The 21,450-nt window shown below is 43.7% G+C and overlaps 1 protein-coding gene across 1 annotated transcript; it reads right to left on the reverse strand.

The window, feature by feature from the left end:
* Positions 1-12,770: 12,770 nt before the first annotated feature.
* Positions 12,771-21,450, reverse strand: RRAGC (Ras related GTP binding C). Its single transcript, XM_052698757.1, has 7 exons — positions 21,168-21,450; positions 19,222-19,425; positions 18,368-18,567; positions 17,448-17,562; positions 17,094-17,236; positions 15,770-15,918; positions 12,771-14,747 (listed from the first exon to the last, which is right to left on the reverse strand). The coding sequence occupies exons 1-7, from the start codon at positions 21,432-21,434 to the stop codon at positions 14,596-14,598; spliced, it is 1,230 nt and encodes a 409-aa protein (XP_052554717.1). The 5' UTR covers positions 21,435-21,450; the 3' UTR covers positions 12,771-14,595.

Genomic DNA, 21,450 nt, shown 5'->3' on the forward strand with positions numbered 1-21,450 from the left:
GAAGCAGCTCTCTCAGTTGGCCTTGTTCTTTCCAGATCTTTAATTCAAATCGTGAATCAAGAAAAGACTCTAAATAGAAAAAGACAAGACTTGAATGTTGACAGTCAAAAACATAACGTTCTAGAAAACCAGTATAGTTCCCTGCTTAACAGAAAGCTAATTTGATTCCCCCTTAAGATGAGGACAGCCGACTTGCTGCAGATTTTCGACATCGTACCGTTATATCGTGCAAAATCTTTGTCATGTGGACACTGGAATAAGTGAAATTGGAATAAATGCGTAAGTGAAAGCATGTGTCAAACTTGTTTCCTTTGCAGGAACAAGAAGCTTCCTAGTTAATCTATCTAATTGATGACCTGGAAGGCAAGCAACGGTAAAGGACTTCTTCCCAGATCTGGGAGGATAACAGTGACTGCACACTTCTACCTACCACCACTTAAACAAAGCAGCACGTAGCAAAGCAAATGTGCAGTGTAGATCTCCTCTAGTCAGTGCAGGATATTTGGCAGTGCAAAAATGACATCCTCAAGTACGAGAAATTGAGAGAATAAAGAACAGAACACCTTTGGAGGACGTGTGGGAATCTGCAGAAGGAACTCTGTTCTTCTCTGTGGTCTCACTGACCAGGAGGGAAATGCAGGCAATTGTGAATGGATCACAGGATTTCTTTTTAAATGGAAGGCAGAGCAACGCTTCCTACAGAACAATAATGGTTGGATTCTAATGCTCAACGACTGCCATTCTATCCATGGGTTGGTAAAACTTTTTCTGCTGATGTAACTGAATACATCTCTGTCACTCTGCAAAATTACACTCCCAGATCTCCTCAGTTGTGGACTGCAAGTAGCACGGTGCTTGGGGATGGGACCCACTGACCTGTTGTGCTGTTAGCACTTATTTCCATAGAAAAGCGACTTATAATGAGGTAAAGCAATGAGCCATCAGCTAAACATCCTCTGGTACTTTTTCTTATGTGTTTCTATCTTATGGAATTTAGAATTTGTTCGGCTTGACTATCATTTAAGCTCAATTTTACATTACAAATCACAGTTATCCATTTACCATGTGCATTACTGAGACCTAGGAGCTACAGCTTACAATCCCACTTAAGAAAACGCCCTTACTTCTACTATAACATCGCAGATATGAAGGGATGACACCACACGACTTATGTTAAATTACAAACCCACTCCCAATATTTGCTCCACACTTGAAAATATTTGAAATTTACTGGGGTAGCACTCAAAACACTCAATACAGAGAGAATGCAATGTGAGATCTCTGCGCTGACAGACAGACGGACTAATGAGACACTGCTTTGCTTGGTCTGAGTGGGTGGAGCATCTCACTGCACATCTCCACCAGCAGGGAAGGGGCGGGGGGGGGGAGAGAAAAAAAAACCCATAGTTAAGAATATGGCTGGGAAGTAATGTATTTAAAACCACACCTGACACGATAAATGAAAGAGAATAAATGTATACAGCTAGTGAGGCTTCCAGGGAGCGGGGGGACGTCAGCACTCTGCTGACAGGGCCTCTCCTGTCAGCGCCCGTCTCTCTGCACGGCAGCTGTCAGTCATGGCACAGCACTCCCCAAGGAGTTCATTGTGCCGGCAGACAGCGGCGGGAGAAGCGCTCCTAGGCGTCAGAGCGGCAGATGGAGTGTATCTGTCAATCATTGTCACTAATTATTAACTTCTGTCACTCAGAGCAAGGCAACATCTCAGTGCCTGATCCTCTGCGATTTGATCCGCGCCGCCACCTCAGAGACGGGCAGGCCAACCTTCCATCTCACGGCACGCGGAGCTCTGGCAGGTCGGTGCGCCGTGCCGGGAGCTCCGTGCACATGGAGGATGCTGAGAAGGGCGCACTCTGCTCACCGTGCCCACTGTGCAGGCAGAGGAGCGTGGAGACACGGCTGCTGACTTCCAGCGAGGAGCAGTGATGGACTCCGAATGCACGCGGAGTAACCAGCGCGCGTTCGGCTGCCCCGCGTGCGTTCACTACGTGAATTACCTCGTAAAACCAATTCTGAAGAGAGGCAGTTTCTTTTAGCGGCTGTTTTTTGTGATGTTTAGTGAGGTTAAGGCAGCAAAACCTGCACAAGGGATCAGCACTGCCCTTTTGCATAGGCCAGAAAATTGCCATCAGTGATTTCTGATTTCTGCTTGCCTGGGTTTTCTATCTTGGAATTTTCATACAGGTACTCGTAATTCCATGCACCACCATTGGCCGTGCTTGCTAATGAGAAGAATCAATTAACAGCGTACTGCTACAGGAAAGCCATATCTGTTCTCTGCCCCCATGGAATCCTGCATGGCCAAACCCAGAGCAGCATCCCCAACTGATGAAGAGCATTTATTATATCGCCTGTAATATTTAATTAAAACAGCCACAACGCCTTCAGTACTTTCAATTGGCTAAAACCAAGAGGACAAAAACACTTTATATAAAACCAGACATTTTCAGTTTTTCATCAGGAGCCTCTACTTTTGCAAAAAAAGTAGCACTGGGGTAGCTAGTCTTGTGCAGAGACCTATTTAGACACAAATAACCCTAAGCGAGCTTCAGTCCTCTCTCTATCCTTTCTTCTGTCTGGTAAACTTACTAACAATGAGATTTGCTCAGGCATAGAAGGTGCTGTGGATTTTTAATTCCTCCTATTGCGTTCCAACAGATTATATTCTACTCTAATACAACCAGATGGAAAAAAAAAAAACAGGTGGATGTGGAAAAGGGACTCAAGGCACAGCAACAGAAGATCATAGAGGGATTGTCCACAGGTATATGGACCTTCATGAAAAGAAAATGTCAAATATTACTTGAAAAAAGCAGCCCAACGCTCTGCAACAGCACTTTTTCACAGCAGAGGTGATCCTGTTCCAACAGTGGGTTGCCCGTGGTCTCTTGACACCTTCAATGGTTTGTGTCTCCAGAGAAACAAGGCCAAGTGCTTTGTGCTTTTAGAAACACTAATGGATTCAAGAAAGAATTAACAGTTGAAATACAGTACTAAGATGTTCATTTGCATTATTCTCCATTTTTAAGTCTCCTAATGTGTAATTAGAACTTAAGTTTTTAGTAGGCTCTGTTCTGACCTTAAATTCTATTAACCTGCATCCAATACCACTCAGCCTGACCACGACACCTCAATAGCTAGTTAATGCCTTCCATCTCCTTTGCTTCATTTCCAAGAAAAAAAGTGATCAATACAGTTCAAATCTTAAGAACTCGTGCTGCACTTGAAGATTCCTGATGAAATATGTCATCGTGCACTTACAGGTTTGAACAGCACACTCTTCGTTTATTATTTTCCCCTATGAATATCATAAGACTTTTTGATATCAAAGGACGGAGATCAAGCTCAGTACTTCCCTCTCACCAAAAAAGAGCTAATAAGATTTAAAGAAATAAAATAAAATTGCATCAATTTTGCCTAAGCCTGTTCAAGGTCCTTAGTCACTTCTCTCCTAGAATACTTCTGACTCAGAACCAAATCAAATTTCAAACTGACAAACAAAAGAAATAGGAGGAAAACATTGCCCCAAGGGGAAGCAGCTGCTGGAAACCGCATAACAAACTGATACTTCAAATCTTGGAAAATTTTTATTTATTTCCTCACATCTTACACGTGCAATTTTTGAAGAAAATATTTTTCAGTGCCTCTCATTATAAGGATTTTTGCTCCTTTAATGGAAAATGGGAAGAAAAGGAAGCCACGAGACCATTTCTATTCTCTCTGTTTGAGATCGTGAGCATCTGTTGTCATTGCAGCACAAAGTACATTCCATTTCCTTCCATAACCAGTGACAACAAGAATCACTAACAGCATTTTAGTGCAAGAAACTTTTATAAAATATTACAATCAAATCAATTGCATTAACACATCTGAACCCCTAAGTTCAACGCAGTGGAAAACACAATACTTCTTTATTATATCATCTGTCTGGTCATATCTGCATCATCCGTAACTAAAACCAAAAGTATTGGGAGTCCTTTTTATCCAGAGTTAGCAAAAGGAATTACCTGACAGCTGAGAATGAAAACCCACTAATCAGCATTACAGTGTATTGAAAAGTTTGAACAATGTGATTAAAGAAACTTCTGCAATAATAAGGGATGTGTGCGACTCTATCTTACCTTGCTAACAAAACCCCTCTGGGATTTCTTATTCCATCACACGGTAACTAAGCTGGAACATTACAGCTAAACAACTCCCACAATTCTACCTGCGTTTAGAAAATATTTAAAATTGAGAGGTAATGTTCTCTGGCTTCACTAAAATGTTCAGACTTTCAATCAAATTATTTGCCCAAAGCTAGAAGCAAATGGGAAGTCAGAAGGTTCCAAATACGCCTTCAGCCACATCGTGTTTTTGAAGGTGGACTTTTAATCACCCTTTCTGAAGTTTATCTTTAAGAAATGAAACAAAGAATTCTTTAAGAAGAGACTGCTGAGTGGAAAATTGAATGAGGGGATACAGAGAAAGAAGGCAGAAAACAGTGTATGCTGTAAGTCCTGCAAGCATCCCATGTACTCCCTGGTAACAAACAGCACTGAAGAGGAAACTTGGGAACCAACAGGCCAGAGAAACTCAACAAATTTAGGAGGGAAGATGGCAAGGAAACAAAACTAAAATATTGTCTTTGTCCACATATTCCACATCACAATAGTTGGTCATGAAGCACTCCTATGCTGTTCACATCGTGATAGAAAGCAAAATAAATCATGGTGCACCTTGGAACTGCGTGCAGATAAGAAGGAACAGCATTTGTGATGCATTCTTTGTTTTGGTCGGCAGCATGAGACCCTACAGCCAAACATTTATCCATAAACAAAATTGGGTGATCCGCAGATCATTTACCTGGAAACTACAATGCTTGATAAATACTGTATTCCCAAATTGCACAGAATCACATACTCTCTTTGCATTCCCATTAAGCTCAAGTTTTAATTTGTGTTTACATTCCTTGGTTAACTTTACACAGAGTACTCTTTGCAAGTATCTGTGTGCTGAACAAAATGCTCCAGCAGAGCTTTGCCTGGTGCCTCGTGCCAAAACACAAAAATACTATGCATAATATTTCAAACCTCCAGACCAATAGAACTATTACCTGGTGCTACTTTACATGTCTGAGGTTCAGGCTTGTGCACATCTGGAATAGCACACGCAGTCTGTTTGCTTCCATCGTTGCAGTGTAATGACACAGAATCTCAAAGCACACCCGAATCTGGGCTTTCATTTTGCTCAGATCTTCAGCTATATTTAAACCCAGCCACAAGAAGGTCAAATTCATAGTTAAGTGTAGCAGCTGTTTATGTCGAGAACATTGTCATGGGAACATATGAGGGTGTACAGTTATCCTACATTTCAAATTCATTTCAAGTAAAAGAGAGCAACCTAAATATCAGACACACGCATCCCTCTGCACAATCTCTGCTTTAATCACATCTCAACCTACACTGTTTTTCTTCAAACCATTCCTAGATTCGTTACATTTCAGATATCATCAACGGGAGAAATGCGATGACAAAACCACGCGTCACGACCGCTTGGCTTAGAAAACAGCTTTCTGAATGTTGACATTGCATGTTTCCAAGCAAGACAAATTCAAATCCCAGGAACCCAGAACTGTTATTCCTACCATCATTGTGAGCATGAGCTCGTTTTATAGTTAGGTCAATAGGCATAAAGAACCCTGCATTCCGTTCTTAGGCTTTCAAAAAAGGAACTGCAAAACTCAGAGGAAACATTCAGCACTCAGTTGACAAGCAGGACCTATGAGCCCAAATCCCCAACGCTCTGTTCTGCCACAAGCACATCCGAGGGGCATCTGAGGTCTCTACATATTGAAGTTCCCATAGGGCAAACTTCTGAGGCACCTCAATTTGTGTCTCTGGACCCGGAGCCATCTCACGTCGCCCTTCAGCAGCTCAACAGCAGCAGACCCACAGCTGCACCCAGAGGTGTTCAGTGCAGCACTGCCCTCCAAGGTGGGCTCACAGGACAACACCATTACCACAGAAAATAGCATTGCAAAAAACTCTCTTTCATCCAAAATTTCTAATTTTGCCCACATTTTATTATGGACATCATATTTTAGCACGCATATAATTCATATGAGAAAGATTTGGAGAGCAGTTGGAGCAATTACTAAGCTGCATTCTCATGGATGGGGAAGATCAAGAGGCAGAGGTGGCCGTGTTTTAAGAGTACCCTTAAAAAGCTGAGCAATGGGAACACCAGCAGGAAAGGCATTGCAGTGCTCTCAGATACAAACGCTGCCTTGCTAGGAGCAGAGCTTCCCACTCAGGTCTTGGTGAACTCGGATTCTGTTTGAAACCCCGGTGGGATGCATAGAAATGAACCTCCTCCTTGCTGCATTCTGTAAGAAAAAAAAAAGATTAATCTGCCTCAGTGATTTCCAGAGGTCAGGTATCAGAATCCTTAACAAAAAGGAAGTCTTCAGCCCTTATTTTGGCATTTTCTATTTGCTAGTTGAAACAACCTGGTGAGCAGGCTTTCGCAGATCCCAATTTTAGGTGCCAGGCATTTTCTCTCCATGGTGCAGCGAGATGCTTCAGACAGGAATCCTCACACTCAGCTAAAGAAGCATCAGAGAACTGCTTTGAGCTGGCAGCAGCACACTATTGTGCAAGGAGACATAAGAGATGGGTGCTAAGATGCTAAAAAGCAGCTTACTGTGTAACCTAGTGGGTGGCTTTGTTTTGTTTGTTTGAGTGGTTGGTTTTTTTTTTTGCTTTCTACAGGCTTTGGTGTTCTATTCTCCATAGGCTTCTCATGATTCCATTTAGCCTCAAATTTAGCTCTATTTGTGAAGAATTATGCACACACAGGTATAGAGCTAAGGACGCGCAGTGCAGTTCAGAAATTTGAACACTGTGCAGTTCAAGAAGCTTTTAGGAGCTGTGATAAAGAGTCTGTGATGTTATGAGATGACAAAACACCTTTGTCACGATAGAAGTTACGTGGAAGCTGCATTAAGCAGAGATGCTGAACCAACCAGGAGTGGAAAATGAGCAGAAGGGACCAAGTTCTTGGTGCCACGCTAACATTATCATCCCTGTGCTGTCACTATAATGATGGACAGCACTGGGAGAAGAATAGGAAAGTTCACTCAGACTTTCCTGGGCCGATAGGATGGAACTCTCCCAGTGCAGGAATGCTCAGCTCCATCCAGACCTGAGAAGCATTTTACCCAACAGGACATCAGAGCCACAGCAGTCCCAGAAGGACACCGCCTGGCTCCCGAGAGACGAGCTTGGTAATAATGATCATAATCTTTATTATCCTACAACAACAACAACGAAAAACCATTTCATAGCGAATAAGCCGGGATGTTTTGTGCCCTCACGGTAATCACAAGACCTGATAGCCTCAACGTTTGACTCTGACTACGTCTGTCACGAAACAAGCGCCAGCCTTCAGCAGCCGCCGCCTGATTAGCCTCAGAGCCATCAGCATCCCAGCGTGGGGCTGCGCCGCACCGCTGCTCCGAGCCTTTAGGCGAAGGATTCTCATAATGAGGCGCAGTGCCGTGACTGAGGCCACACTTCTGCTCTGCTGAGCTGCTTGCTGAGAGGGACTGCATGCTCGCTCGTTATCATTTTATGGGGTTTTTTTTCCCCCTTTCTTTCTCTTTTTCTCTTATTATTCCTTTTCCTTCTTCCCAACGCTCGGTGCGCTTCAGTCTGTGCTGAGTGCTGCCGCCAGGGCAGATCCATATGCTCACGTTTAATAACCTTATGGTGTGAGGCAGTGATAAAATTGATGATAAAACAGTATTGTGTAGAAGAATCAGATATCAGGCTGGTATCAAACCCTAATAAATAGGTGTAGTCATCCTCATGCCAGCCAACTACACTGGTTCCAAAGAGAACGCACTTCATACTCTTTCATTGACGATCCTATGCAGAATTAATAAGTGGGGGGAAAAAAAGGAAAAAATGATGACTCACTTTTTAATTCTTCCCCCTCCCCCCCATATCTGAGAGCTTTTTATTTCCCATATATACATATATATATATATATATATATATATATAGCTGTGAACACTGGGAAGCTGATGAATGCTACTGAAGCCAAAATGCAGTCACATCACTTCCATCTCACACACACTGATCATTCTCTCTTCTGGGGAGGGGTGGGGGGGGTAGTTTTGTTTTCTTTAATGCCAAAAAATATACTTAGCTCCTTTATAATAATGGCAAATGATCCAGGTCTTCAGTTCACATTGCCATTGACTTGCAAGCTAAGCAGAAAATTAAAGAAGGGCACACAGCAGAATTTGCATCGTTTCACATACAGACCCTATCAGCACTGACAGTGGAAAGCACAAAACACGAGAAAGGAAAGCGTTAAAAATAAAAACGCTGAAGATAGCAATGATCTCCAAAGAGCAGCATTTCCATGTAATCGGAGAAACACTGAATATGACAGCACAGCCTCACATCTCCTCTAATTTTACATGATTGGAAACCTCAAGTGTTCCAATCACGCATCTTTCCGTGGGATACTGCTACCTTCAAATCAATCAGGCTTACTTAAGCTGACTTCTAACTGCTGAGTTTGGGCAGATCTTTGTGCGTTACAAACACCTGAATGTTTCCTCCAGTTTCACAGCACGGACCACAGCTCTCTTCTGCTGTCACAACGTCAGCAGTGTCCAAAGGAACTATCTTAAAGGCAGCCTGCCTATATTCCTGCAGCCACAGAAGCACTGTTGACCTGTAGATGTACCTGCAGCCATGATATTTCCCTTTTCTTCTTCGTGGCGACAGGCTAAAGGCTTCACACGGCAGAACGGAGTGTCCAGAGCTGATCCTTGAGTTTGGTCCAGCTCAACAGCTGCATTCAGATTCACACTGTAATATTCTCAATTATGTTTGAGACAAGGTTATGCTCTTGTTTGGCATTTTGAGCAAGTGTTAGCAGGAAAACAGAGTGCAACGCAGAGGAAGGAAAACAAGAAATTCTGACTGAAGGACTCTCCTGCAGCCACTTAAATGATAATCACCTTTGTGTTGGAAATTTTCTGCTCCATTACTTTTGACCGATTTGGGGATTCTCCTTCCTCTTGGAAGATGACTGCTTTTACAGGGACGGCTTCTGGTGATGAGTGCTCACACAGATGCTCAGCAAACAAACCCAAGTCCTTCTCTCACTCCCCGTGTTTCCCAGCAATCTGTGATCAGACAGCTGCAGGCTTTGGAGCTTTCTGAAAGCATCACCTGGCCACTGAGCAGATTGGAAACATGCAGAAATTGCCATTCTGCTTCATTGAAACAGATGCATGTAATGCAGTGAAATCAAACATGAGCCATTCCTCGTAGTGCTGGCTGGGCTGAGGGTTGCTCTGTTTTTGTTTCAGTGCCCTGTTATCCTCAGCCCATGATGTCAGAAGCCACGTGCCTGATGGTGCTCAGTTCCTTCTGTATTCACCCTTCCGTCCCTAAGAGAGTTCTGTGACACAACCCTAAAATTAGCGTTAACTTTGTCAATAATCAATTCGTGTGTTCCCTAGGACTGATGTGCTGAGAGCCATTCCAGGCTAAGCTAAGCTGACAGACTCTATTAAAGCAGGGTACTGTCATGGAAATGGTGATCTGCACACAAGTGCATGTGACGGAGAGCAATTACTTTGCTCTTTTCCATAAGAACTCTGCATGACATAGGAGTTATTAGGAATGACTGATAAGATCACTGAATGCTTTACATCATGATTTTCAAACAGGATTCATCCTTAATCACAGAGTAAGCCTAACTGCTTATCTATAGCATCAGGACCCGCTGAATGCAGGAGAAGCAGATTAAGCCCATCACCTCCCAGCCGAAGTTGCCATCAGAACGTGCTAATTGCCATCACTTATGGAGACTGGCATCTTTCCTTATGACAGTGGAAGAACGCTTAATAATCTCAGCATCTCCCCTTCAGAAGCATTAACTTATTAGACAAGAGATTCTTTTCCAGAAAGCAATTATTTTAATCAATGCTAAATCATAGAAGTCATCATCTCTTAACAACTGTCTTTAAAAGCGATTAACTACACAGTTGTTTCTAAACACCATCAGATCAGTGCTGTCAAAGGCAGGAGGACTCCGCTTTGAGTATGAGAAGGAGAAAAAAGTATATAAAGATTGCTAGAAAAAAAGAAGGGACACCATCAAAATTAAATGCCTTCCTCAGAGTTGTTGGCTTTCCTTATTAAAGGGCCCCCACGTCCCATAAATGCGTTGTGAATATGGAAACGTGTAAAAGCTGTGACTGTTCCAAAAGTTTCTCTTGCAGACACTCCTCGGGTCACACACGTTCTCCAAGAGAGAACAAGACAGCCATCTAGAGGGCAGAGCCAAACGGTTTTGGGTCATGGGCAGACCAAACATCCAAAGCCCCCGAGAGCTGAGAAAACCACTCCATCATTATTCCCAGTGGGCATCCCAACATAACTCCCATAATAATCCAGAAATCAAAATGTGGCAATATACAATGATCGTTCATGAAGAAAACACACGTTTTCTTGAAAGCAGGATGCTCGTTACTATGCACAACATCATCCCTAATTGTGGATCTGAAGTCACTTCTGCTGTGTTCAGCGTTTCTTCTCCCTGCGTTGGCTCCAGGGCAGAACACAGCACAGCAAGGCAGGTAAGCAGCAGTGAGCTTTTGTGCTGCATGGTCATAACACAGCTGCAATGTCCTAAGCACCCATTGCTGAAAAATTGTGTAGAACATCACATTCAGTCATAGGAGCAGAGAGTTCTGAGTTGAGCTATTTGCTGCTATATGTTTAAAAAATAATAAGTTTATACATTTGGAGATTACAGTCCCCTGAAAAAAGATTCCAGGTGCTCCTTGCTGCTCACTCAGCTCCATTCCCAGCAGTGGGAAGGTTTCATGCACTTCTGTTAGCACAGCTGACGTGGAGCAGGCATTGCAGGTGAAAAGATTGAGAGAACAGGATGATTATTTGAAGAAAGAGGAGGGAAACCTTCCTAGAGTTTCATAGAATCACAGAGTCACCAAGCTTGGAAACGACCTACAACATCACCCAGTCCAACCATCCGCCTGCCACCAGTAGCTTTCACTGAGCCTCGTCTCTCAACACGATGTCTAAAGGTTTGATTCAGATCAAGAGAAACAAATAACCAGCATTGCAGCTCTTTCTCTCTGTCCAGCTGTTCCTATTTTTGTGGGTATTTCCAGTCCTGTTTTCTCCCATACCAGAGACATAACTGCCCATGGCATTACAGACCCACTAATGCAGGGCCTTTTTAGCCTGTTTTAAGCCCATTACAGACACCTGGATCACTGCCCACTGCAGGAGGACAAACACTGAACTCCCCCATCTCTCTTCCCATTTCTTCAACAGGGAGCAGAGGAATGAAGTTGTCCTTTGGGAAGAGGGGGTGAGGGGAGGGCTGCTCATCACACCCTGCACTCAGCATGGAGAAAGCCTACAGAGGCAAAGTTTTTCACTTCAGACACTTGCAGCCACTACTACTAAGTTTGAAAACCCTATTAGAAAGGCTTGCTAGTTTAGTTAATTATTTTTCTCCATCGTTTCCTGAAGCCAAGCTTTATTCCTGCGTTTCAGAATCACGACTGATTTTCCTTGACAATGATCTCCAGAAAAGTCACATCTCAGGTTCTCCAGTTTAGGCCTCACACCCTGCTCTCCTAATGCCCAGCTGCAGCCCCCAGCATCGTTCAGACCTCCTGCTTCAGGCCTGAGCAATGTTAACTGCTTCCTTTCCTTCTGAGCATACCTGGCTGCTTTTCTCCCCCTGCCTGACCAGGTGTCCCAGAGCTAAATCAGAATAACGAGGTTTGATTTATCAAGCTGAGTGCTTGGAGGGGGGAGGGCAGGAGGAGGGGGAAGGAAAAGAAGTTATGTTATCTAAAGTAAAAAGAAAAAAGAAAAAAAGAAAAAGAAAACTTGAATGTTATAACACAAAAACGTGGATCAAGGACAGAAATGAAGCAAGCAGCCAGGACAAGCTTTCATCTCCATCACATCTGCAGGGCAGCAAGCACGGCTGTATTCCCTGCTACCAAAACAAAGCAGGACCTCATAAACCTCATCAAGGAACCTCGCTGTGTCACAAGGAAACACCCAGCACTGCTCAGTGACTGCATCTGCTCCATCTGCCCCACCTTTGCTGGCAGTGTTGGAGCAGCAGCCCAATCCATTGGAATGTCTGGTGAGCCTGCAACAAGCTGGGGCTGATTCATTAACACAGCTGTTAATTAAGGCCAAGCAGGATAGCAACATGTGATGCAAAGCTCAGCAGGTAAGGAATGGGAACGTTGCTCTTCAGGAAACATTTCTGAAGAACTTGTTGTAGCTGCGATACGAGGGTGCCATCTGCTGCCCATGGGGGCCCAAAGCTGACACAGCCCACCTGGGGGGTTTCTTTCTAATAAAAAATAAATCACAATAGATTTTAAGTAATAAGGATGACACGCAGCAGAAGGCAGAGCTTCGTAATGCAGCCCAAGGCTCAGCATTAACCAAAAGAGGAGAGTGAGGCTCTTTATCACAGATGTGCCTTTCACATCTAGAGCCATCTTCTGAATGCTGAGTATCACGTTGGCTTCGAGTTGAAAGGAAAGCAAAGGTTGGCGAGAATTATTAAAGATTGTTTAAAAGAAGAAAATAATATGGCCGTTTCATTTGCTTGTTAATGTGGCCCCATTTGACTGGGCTTGTTGGGCATCTCATCCTCCAACAGGAAAAACAGTGCCATGGTTTGATCTTTTCTCATTTTATTAGCACAGACTCGTGTACAGTGAAGACAAAGAGAGGAACGCATGTACCCAGAACATGGAAAAACTACAAAAATGGGAATGACTCGTGACCTCCTGTCATCCTGCCTCTTAACTTCTCTCACCTCGAGTACCTGAACGCTGCCACGGACTTTGCAAGCCACAAAAACCATACTTGCAAGCCTGTGGCACACCTTTATAAAACCCTGCAGTTCCGTTACCAAAAAGGGGCCCAGGTTCAGAACAACTGCCCACAGAGACCTGGACTAGAGCATGTGAATTGCCAAGTCTCATACAGACGTGAGTAAATTTGGAGCAAATCCTTTAGGTACTGAGTATCACATAACAGCTTTAAAAAGAAAGGAAAAAACATTTACATGGTATGTGCATACACCCTAATGTAAATGTACGTATATTCAACTGTACATAGTTCAATGAAAATCCATTCTATAAGCACAGAAGCCATTTTGTGGTTATGTCTGACCACATAAATACAAACAGTCACAGAGATCGCTTACAGTTACAGACCTTCTTGTGGAAATCTTCATAGTGGCACTTGTAGTCAGTTGGTCCAGTGGCTTTGGAACACCTATACACACACAGGGATAGGCAGAAAGTGGCGAGATCTCTGTAGGCCAATAGCCAAGCTTACTGCATAACAAGGCTGATGTACAACATGACATCTGCAGCAACATTACCAATAAATTAGATGAAGACTGCTCTGATACGCATCCCATAATATAACGGCCAGCATTCATAAAAACAGAAAATATGCAATTCCATTCAGGTTGCACGGCGACAAACAAGAAGCTGTTTGCCACAGCGCAGCATCAACCCCTTGAGTGTCAGCTATCATCAGTAGGTTGTGGCACCCTGATATTTAGTCGCTAGGCAAGGAGAAAACCTCCAGCTATTTTCCTAAAACGTGTCGTGATTATCAGTCAGAAGATAAAGAGATCCCACCATCAGAAGCCAGGAATGCAGTCACTTCTTCACTGGGAAAGGGCTGAGCCTTGTTGCTTTGCTCCAGCAGATGGCAGACATTTCAGTTTAGTTCGCATTTGTTTGGTGAATAGGATTAATCAGGTTTATGACACCCATGGTTTTGCAAAAGAGAACAGGTGGATTTATTTCTGGTTTTAGCACTGCCCTTCCATCACAGGGGGCACGCTGAGAGGTTGTCCAAGGCAAAGCATCACCACCTCTTCAAATGAAACTGCAGCTCAGTTCTCCAAGTGAGAACACAGCTCTGCCTTGTATCCACTGCACAGGTACAGATTTCTAAGGATACTCTGAGCAAACCGTGGAGAGTGAAAGCTTCATGGAATGACTTGTGAGCCACAACTAAAAGCATGGGTTTCACAAGCCTCACTATTAACACTGACAACGTTCTGCATGACAAAAGGTTAAACTTAAGCCAAACTGGATATCTTACTGAACGACTCAAAGAAAAAAAAAAGGTTGAGCAAGTGACAATTTGGTGTTTCACATTAAAATCAACTCAACCATTCTCAAGTTTTGACCGGGGCAATCAGTCATAAACAGACTGCTAGAACAGGACTCCAAACTGAAATACCACTGCACTTGTGATAGAGGTGGTTTCAAACTGACATTTCTAACACCACTGGCCTCAAAGTATTTTTACAGTAGTTTCAGCTGTCCGACATGAGTTACAAGCTGCGGTGCCACACTTAAGGCTGCTCTTCTCCTTGTGAAACGCACTGCAGGCTTTCAGACTATTTTTCTCTTGTTCCACAAAGCTTTGGGTTGAAGAGCTGACAAGTCTGTCCAATGTCTTTAGTTTTCCTCTAGACTGCATTCCTGGGCGTGCCGTTGTGCGTCACTGCCTTCAGACTGGAGGCGCTGGCTTGATGGTTGCAGATTCTGTGGGAGGCAACACCTACCTCAAAGACCTCGTGAATGGCTTTGCGGAAGCAGTGGAAATTGTAGTCTATCAGACCTGTCAAAAAGGAGGAGAGGGGGAAAGGAAAAGCTGCTCAGCTTGGCACATTTACGTAGTCAACAGAGCTTCAAAATCAACGTACGTTTCATTTAACACACAGCTATTTTGTTGCTTCCTGTAGTATGAATTTGAGATCTAATGGCTATTGGTTTTACTAATGCCAGACTTTGTTTAGATTGTCTCTTTTTATAGAAACAAGGTGCTCGTTTGGAACGCAGGGTTTGTATTTTTAATTAAAGAGCAGATAAGGGGACAACACAAGACTCTAGCCACCCCAAAAATGTTCTAACACACAGAACAGTTAAACATGATAGTACAGCTTGACCATGGCTTTAATGTTAGCTTCCACTTTGCTGGTGTTGTTGATGTATATCCTAAGTGTGCTGAGTGGAACTTTAGACCAAATACAGTACAGCTAGAACACATCTGCCTTCCACCTTTTGAACAGTCCACCAACACCAAGGTAAACATCACCATCATTTAAGCCCAATACCTTAAAATCAAGGCTTAGGATTTCATTTCTATCCCATAACATATGCAAGACCATTCATACCAATTGCCTTCTACAGGTCCATGCAACCATATAGTGGGTTAAGCCTGCAACACATTGAATACTGCCCTACATTCCTACCATGTATTTTGCCAGCCCACCGCTGTCCATTTCCTCACCCATATGTTAAAAAGGTTACAGGAGTGTAATAAAGGTAATGGACAATGTGGTTATCACAACACAGCAGCTTGTCAAGCAGAACATAATAAGTGAGAGCACTACAGCAGATGGTAATGACAAGGCCTCATTAGCTACACAAGTAATTTCAACAGGAGGACGTCAATTAAGGCAGTGATTCACAAGAACAAAAATAAGATCTGTTCATCTCTAAGAAGGGAGAAAATTCCTCCCAGAAGAAATTACACAAATTTAATTATACGAAATTAAGGTGAGCTGTAAAGCCTTATTAATGCCTTACAGTTGATAGAAATCAGTAGATAAAAGCCTTGCAAATGGGGGAAGCTCTTACCTTTGCGCTCAAAACTTTCTTCTCTAAGAATGCAAACTAAGGCCAAAAACTTTGTTACTTCCTTTAAGTACAGCACTGTTGTGTTATTGAGCTTGATAATTGCCATTGACTCTTTATCATAAGCACTTCCAGTGCCATCTTCTTTTAACCTAAGAAAGAACAAGTTCACCCAAGGTGCAGGTTAGTAAGATACGCTTCAGTAACTTCACAGCAAACACTTAATGCCTGTGAAAGGTAGTGAAAAGAATAAAGCTCATATTAAGAGCAAAGCAGGTGAAGGACTTTCAGCACAGGACTTGAGAGCTATTATAAGAGCATTACCACTACTTAAGTTTCCTCAGTGCTACACGAAAGCCAGACATAAACAGAAGAAAAGTCTCCCTGCACACAACCTACATTATCTGAATAGCTGCCTGCAAGCTCCCAGCTCGCATCCCTTTGAAACAAGCTACAACTGTGGCAGTTTAGTGGATACTGTTCCCAGCATTCTATATAGTGGATACAGCACAGCACTTGGGCTGTAACACAGTTTACCCTCAAACCAAAGACTCAGTGCTACACACTATCTGGTAGCACGCAGCGCCACGCATTACGGCATCCAGTGACTGAAGATTCTAAGGCAAAACTGGTAAAAACTTCAATAAAGTAACATGTCAGCAGAGTCACTTTTAATAAACGAATAGAAGGGCTTTCTCAGTCCACATCCTTGTGCTGTATGAGACACTGATAACACATATTCTGATCCAAGGACTGGTCTGTTCAGTCACCCGGCCTGTTTAGTCACTTGAAGCAGCTCATAAAAAGGTTAAATATAAAGTGCTGTAGTCTACATATTTCTACAGTCATCCTCATAAGTACTGAAGGCAAGTCTCATAGGAGCATAAAGAGCAGATGTAAGGACAGAAGCTTCAGGAGGACTCACAGCAGCCACTTTAATGGGAGCAGTCAGACAGTAAGCTCCTACCACGGACTGTTTAGAACTGAAGCCATGTAACAAATCACAGAGCAGTAAGACAAACTTTACAGTCAGCAAGGCTGGGGTGACCAGGCCAAACGAGATGCAGCAATACTCACACTGTACATGGAACACTTGCCTCTAATGTCAAAAATGGATTCCCACAAACGTGAGCAGAGGGGAAAAACTGATCACAAAACTGAACCCAGCTGCCAAATCGTTTGGCTTTACTCCAGTTGCTCACAGAACAAATGTGCTCCACAGAGCAACTGACAGCACACTGCAAGATGCTGCAGCAAACAGCACCTGCAGTCTGCAGCCTGCCCTACAGCTTGTGAGGACTCTTTTCTAAGAGCATTGGTCACTTACCCATATATACAGGAAACATCTATCACTACATCGATCATGTCACAGCACAACTCATACGACTGCATGTCCACAGGGGAACTGTCTGTTGCAATGTAGATTTTGCTGACTACATCGAAGAGAAAAGCTTTTTCAATGCCTGAATTCTTTGGAAAGAGAAAGAATTTGGATGAATGTTTACATTTCAAGTGCAATTCATATATTTTCACTGTTCTTAACAGTGAGAAGTCTTTTAAACAATCAATTCAGAGGCTCAAAACACAATCAATATTCAAGCACACAGTTTACATCTGAGCAGAAGGAATTGCTTTACTGCTCCACATACTTCACTTAGAATTCTGTAAGATCACCACTTACTGATATAAAGATATTTAGTAGATTTTCCAGTGTTGGCAGTTGTGGAATGAGCTTCTGTACCACTTTACTGAAGGCTTCAAATATTGAGTGGTCGTAGATGCTGGTCAAATAAAAGCTGAGACAGGACAAGGCAGGGGGGAGGAAAAAAGAGAAGAGATCCATGAGTCCATCACAATTGCAGTAGAGATGGTGAAGCTTTGTTTTCTAAACACTCAAGCCTGATGAGTCAGCCAAGATATCACAGATATCTGTAACTTCTGAGAGATTGGAATGAATGTTACACACTCTCCTCATCTGCAGGAGATGTGAGGACAGAGAGAGAAAATCATGCAAATGTTTTCACAATACACTTAGCCTACCAGAATACTTAAGGCAAAGGAAATAAATGCTTAACTAGGTTTCAGTGAGTCCTCTTCCCAGCCTTCTATGTTGTCACACTAACATCGAGATGCAGGCCACGTTTACAGGCTCCACAAGAATCAAAACAGCAGTAAAAAGAGAAAAAATGACATTTTGTTGCACAGGGGTCAGAAGACGCCCTACAAAGCAGGCCAAAAGTCAGGGACGAGCCTCAGCTTTGGCAGCCAGCTGTGCTGTAAAGCCAGCAGCAGGCAGTGCCAGCAGCCATGCTCCCTGCCCACCCCTCCAGGGCACCTGCACCAATTTGGCCTCACACACAGAATGAAAGCTGGGCAAAAGGATCTCAAATTATGAATGTGAGCTTAGGAAGAAGTCTGAGGGGCATCTGATAGCTTGCTACCTGACTGAGGTAAGGCAGATAGGGCCAGATGCAGCAGAGCATTCTGTAGTTTTGAGAAATTAACAAGACCTTATTCCAGTCCACTACTTCGTGTCAAAGCCAGTAGTCTGTACACACACAAGCAACAGCAAAATCACATTTGCAAGAATATAAAACTCACCTAAGGTGAAGTTTTTCAAGCCCAGCGTCTGTGAGGTCATCATTAGCTCTCTGATGAATATCCCTCTGAGTTTCTATTTTATGGTCATCTGATAAACCATCCACTTTATGAATAAAAACTTCAAAGTTCATTTCTGGGTTGACCTTGTAGGCCTTTGAAACTGTGATGTGGAGTCTTGTTAAAGCTTCCATATAGTCATCCTGTGAACAAGTTTTGGCAGGAATAAATGAAAAGGCTTTATCTTCAATATCTATTCCATTCAGTACAAACAACTTCATTTCACTTCTGTAACGAAACAGAAGTTTGGTAGGAGAGAATACCTTGGAGAATCAGAAATCCACGCAGCTTAGATTCTGTTTCATTAGCTATGTTACACAAAACTAGGCTTCATAGCAAAAGGTGGTTATGCTTCAACTCCAGCACAGCGCAGCAGTGATCTCCAAGGCGGTCCCAACAACCAGGAACTCTCCATCGGTGCATCTAGGAACTCTCATCTCCATCTAAGTTCACTAGAAGCTACCAGAAACCTAACAGGGCCATTGCCTTGACATCGAGGTCAGAAGCGTGCTGGCACTACATGAACTCCACAGCAAGCAAAAGCAGAGGGAAGAGATAACTGGGTAATTCAGATCATCTAGCAGATCAGATTCTCACTGCTCCAGCTCAGAGTACTTGCCACTTTCCACTGGGGATACACATTCCACATAATCAATTCACGAAACTAAAAGCAATTGCCAACACATCCTTTCACACATAACGAATCTTTCACAAACTTATCTTAAAATATAATCCTGATCATTCTTCTCACAAAGTAAAAGGAAACTTCTTCATAATTCTGAGGGATTTGTATTTACCTGAGCGTCAATAACATATATAAGAGCACCTGTTCCTCTGAAGATCATCTCGTAATCAAAAGTGGGATCAAAAAAGTCCATCTGCCCTGGAAAATCCCATATTTGGAAATTCACAAATGAACTGTTGGAAATATCATCCTTGTAGATCTTGTTGGTGCTTTCCAAGAACAGAGTCTCATTTGGAGACATTTTGTGAAACACCACCTGTTAAAAAGAACACAAATCACAGTCTTGACTTTGTCTCAGTGAAAGAGATTGCAAGATTCAAGTCACAGAACTTCTAACAAAAAGGTTTTATCCTATGTTCTAAAGTGTACAGCTTTTCCTACAGTTACTTCAGTTCCCTTTTGGTGCACAGACTGCTTCCTACATCAGCCAAGCACATAACAGCCAACCAGAACCAAGCACTAACACACAGCCCATCACTATTACAAGTGTAAGTAACGATGCAACCTAAAGACAGAGACATTCTGGCTATTTTCTAGCAGTTTCTTCAAATTTTGCTCCATTACCCACATCACATCAGGTATCAAGCCTGTGTTAATTAAGCAAGCCTTTAAGAACGGTCTATTTCCAATCTTAGAAACTCCTGTGCACTCAGCATTATGGCCCAACAGAGTCAGAGCACTCCAAAAGTGCAATACAAGTATAAAAATAACATCTCTCTTTCAGTGTCTGGAATAACTAAGTCGTTGCCTTCCACGAGCAGCTGATGTATCTTGGTTGACCTTCTCCCTTTAGGTATCCTACAGGAATGCTGGCAGCTCCCACACTGGCCGGTAACCCACTTAGCAGTGATGAAAAATATTCTTCTTGCTGTGCTCAGAAAACCCCACTGGGACTTCAGCCCTTTCCTGAGCAAACAGGATATCGAAACATTTCAGTTACAGAATTCAGCCCCCAAAGAAACCACGTGCCACAATCTCTGCCTACCTGCACGACACACAGCTGGGCAGCACAGCACTCAGTGAGCTCCAAAGCAGTACATCAGACTCAACTTTTAAGGATAAGGGGAAAGAAATGCACTTCCTCAAGGCAGAAGCTCGAGAAAGCCAGGACTTTAAAGAGGTTTTAAACAGCAAGACATTTGTATGGAAAAGAGAGAACAGTTCTAGATAGGTTCCAGCCTTACTGTAAGGACTAAAAGCTCAGCAGGGTTTGAAGAACTCAGTTGTAAAGCAATTTGGAAATCAGCACTCCTTTGGAGCTCAGCATCTTTCACAAAGAACGAGGCAGAAACTGGGAGCAAAGGTTAAAGCAGACGAGTCTCTGAGAAGCAGTGAGCTCATCCTCCCTCCCTTCAGACTGATCAGGACACAGCCTGGATCAAATCCCACTTCTGCTGCCTAGCGTCTACCCCCATTCTTTCTAGATTTAAACAACTTGGATAAAGCAAAGGAAAAAGTCGTGGTAGAATCCAACTGGAAGCACAGAGTTGGCTCTAATACAGGCAAGTGACACCAGGCAGAGCAGACAGGCCTGGAAAGTGCTACAAAGAGCTGATCTTCTTCAGCATGGCTTTGCCTTTCCAAGTGTTCCTTTTGCACTTTCACAATCCAATGGTTTCAGCAACTTCCCACCAGATGCCTGAGGTTGCAGCTTCCCCCCGACTTTTAAGTTTCACAAATTTTGACTGCAAACAACGCAATCAATCTGTCTGCTGGCTGTCATTCACATCGCTCAGAGACTTAGAAAATAAATCAGTCCAAACGCTGCATTTGCACACGGAGCGGGAGCATCAGGCCCAAATAACAACAAATAAGTGGAAAGCAACGGCGGAGCGATCCAAAGGCAAAGTTTGCTCGCTAACACCCGGCGCGCGTTTTGCAAAGGAAGGCACGGACGGCTCTGCAGCACGGGGCTGATGTCGGACCCCCCGTTCGGAGGACGCAGCCGCCCAACGCCCCTCGATAGCGGCCGTGCCGGGGGGTTCAGCCGCCCCTCACCTTCTGGATGGAGGACTTTCCGCTGCGCCGCAGCCCCATCAGAAGGATCCGCGGCTTCGAGTCCGCCCCGCCCGCGCCGCCCCCGGGCCCTCCCGCACCGCCTCCTGGCCCTCCGGACCCTGGGCCGCCTTCCAGCTCAGCCTCTTCCTCCTCCTCCCCGTAGCCGAAGTCTTTAGGGAACGAGTCGGCCGCCCCGAAGCTGCCCCCCACCAGCGCCGGCTCCTCCGCCGCACCCGCCGCGCCCGCACCGCCGAACTGCAGCGCCATGTCGGCCCGGCCCGGC

This window comes from Tympanuchus pallidicinctus, unplaced genomic scaffold (assembly GCF_026119805.1).
Source record: "Tympanuchus pallidicinctus isolate F22 unplaced genomic scaffold, pur_lepc_1.0 scaffold33, whole genome shotgun sequence".
Lineage (NCBI taxonomy): Eukaryota > Metazoa > Chordata > Aves > Galliformes > Phasianidae > Tympanuchus > Tympanuchus pallidicinctus.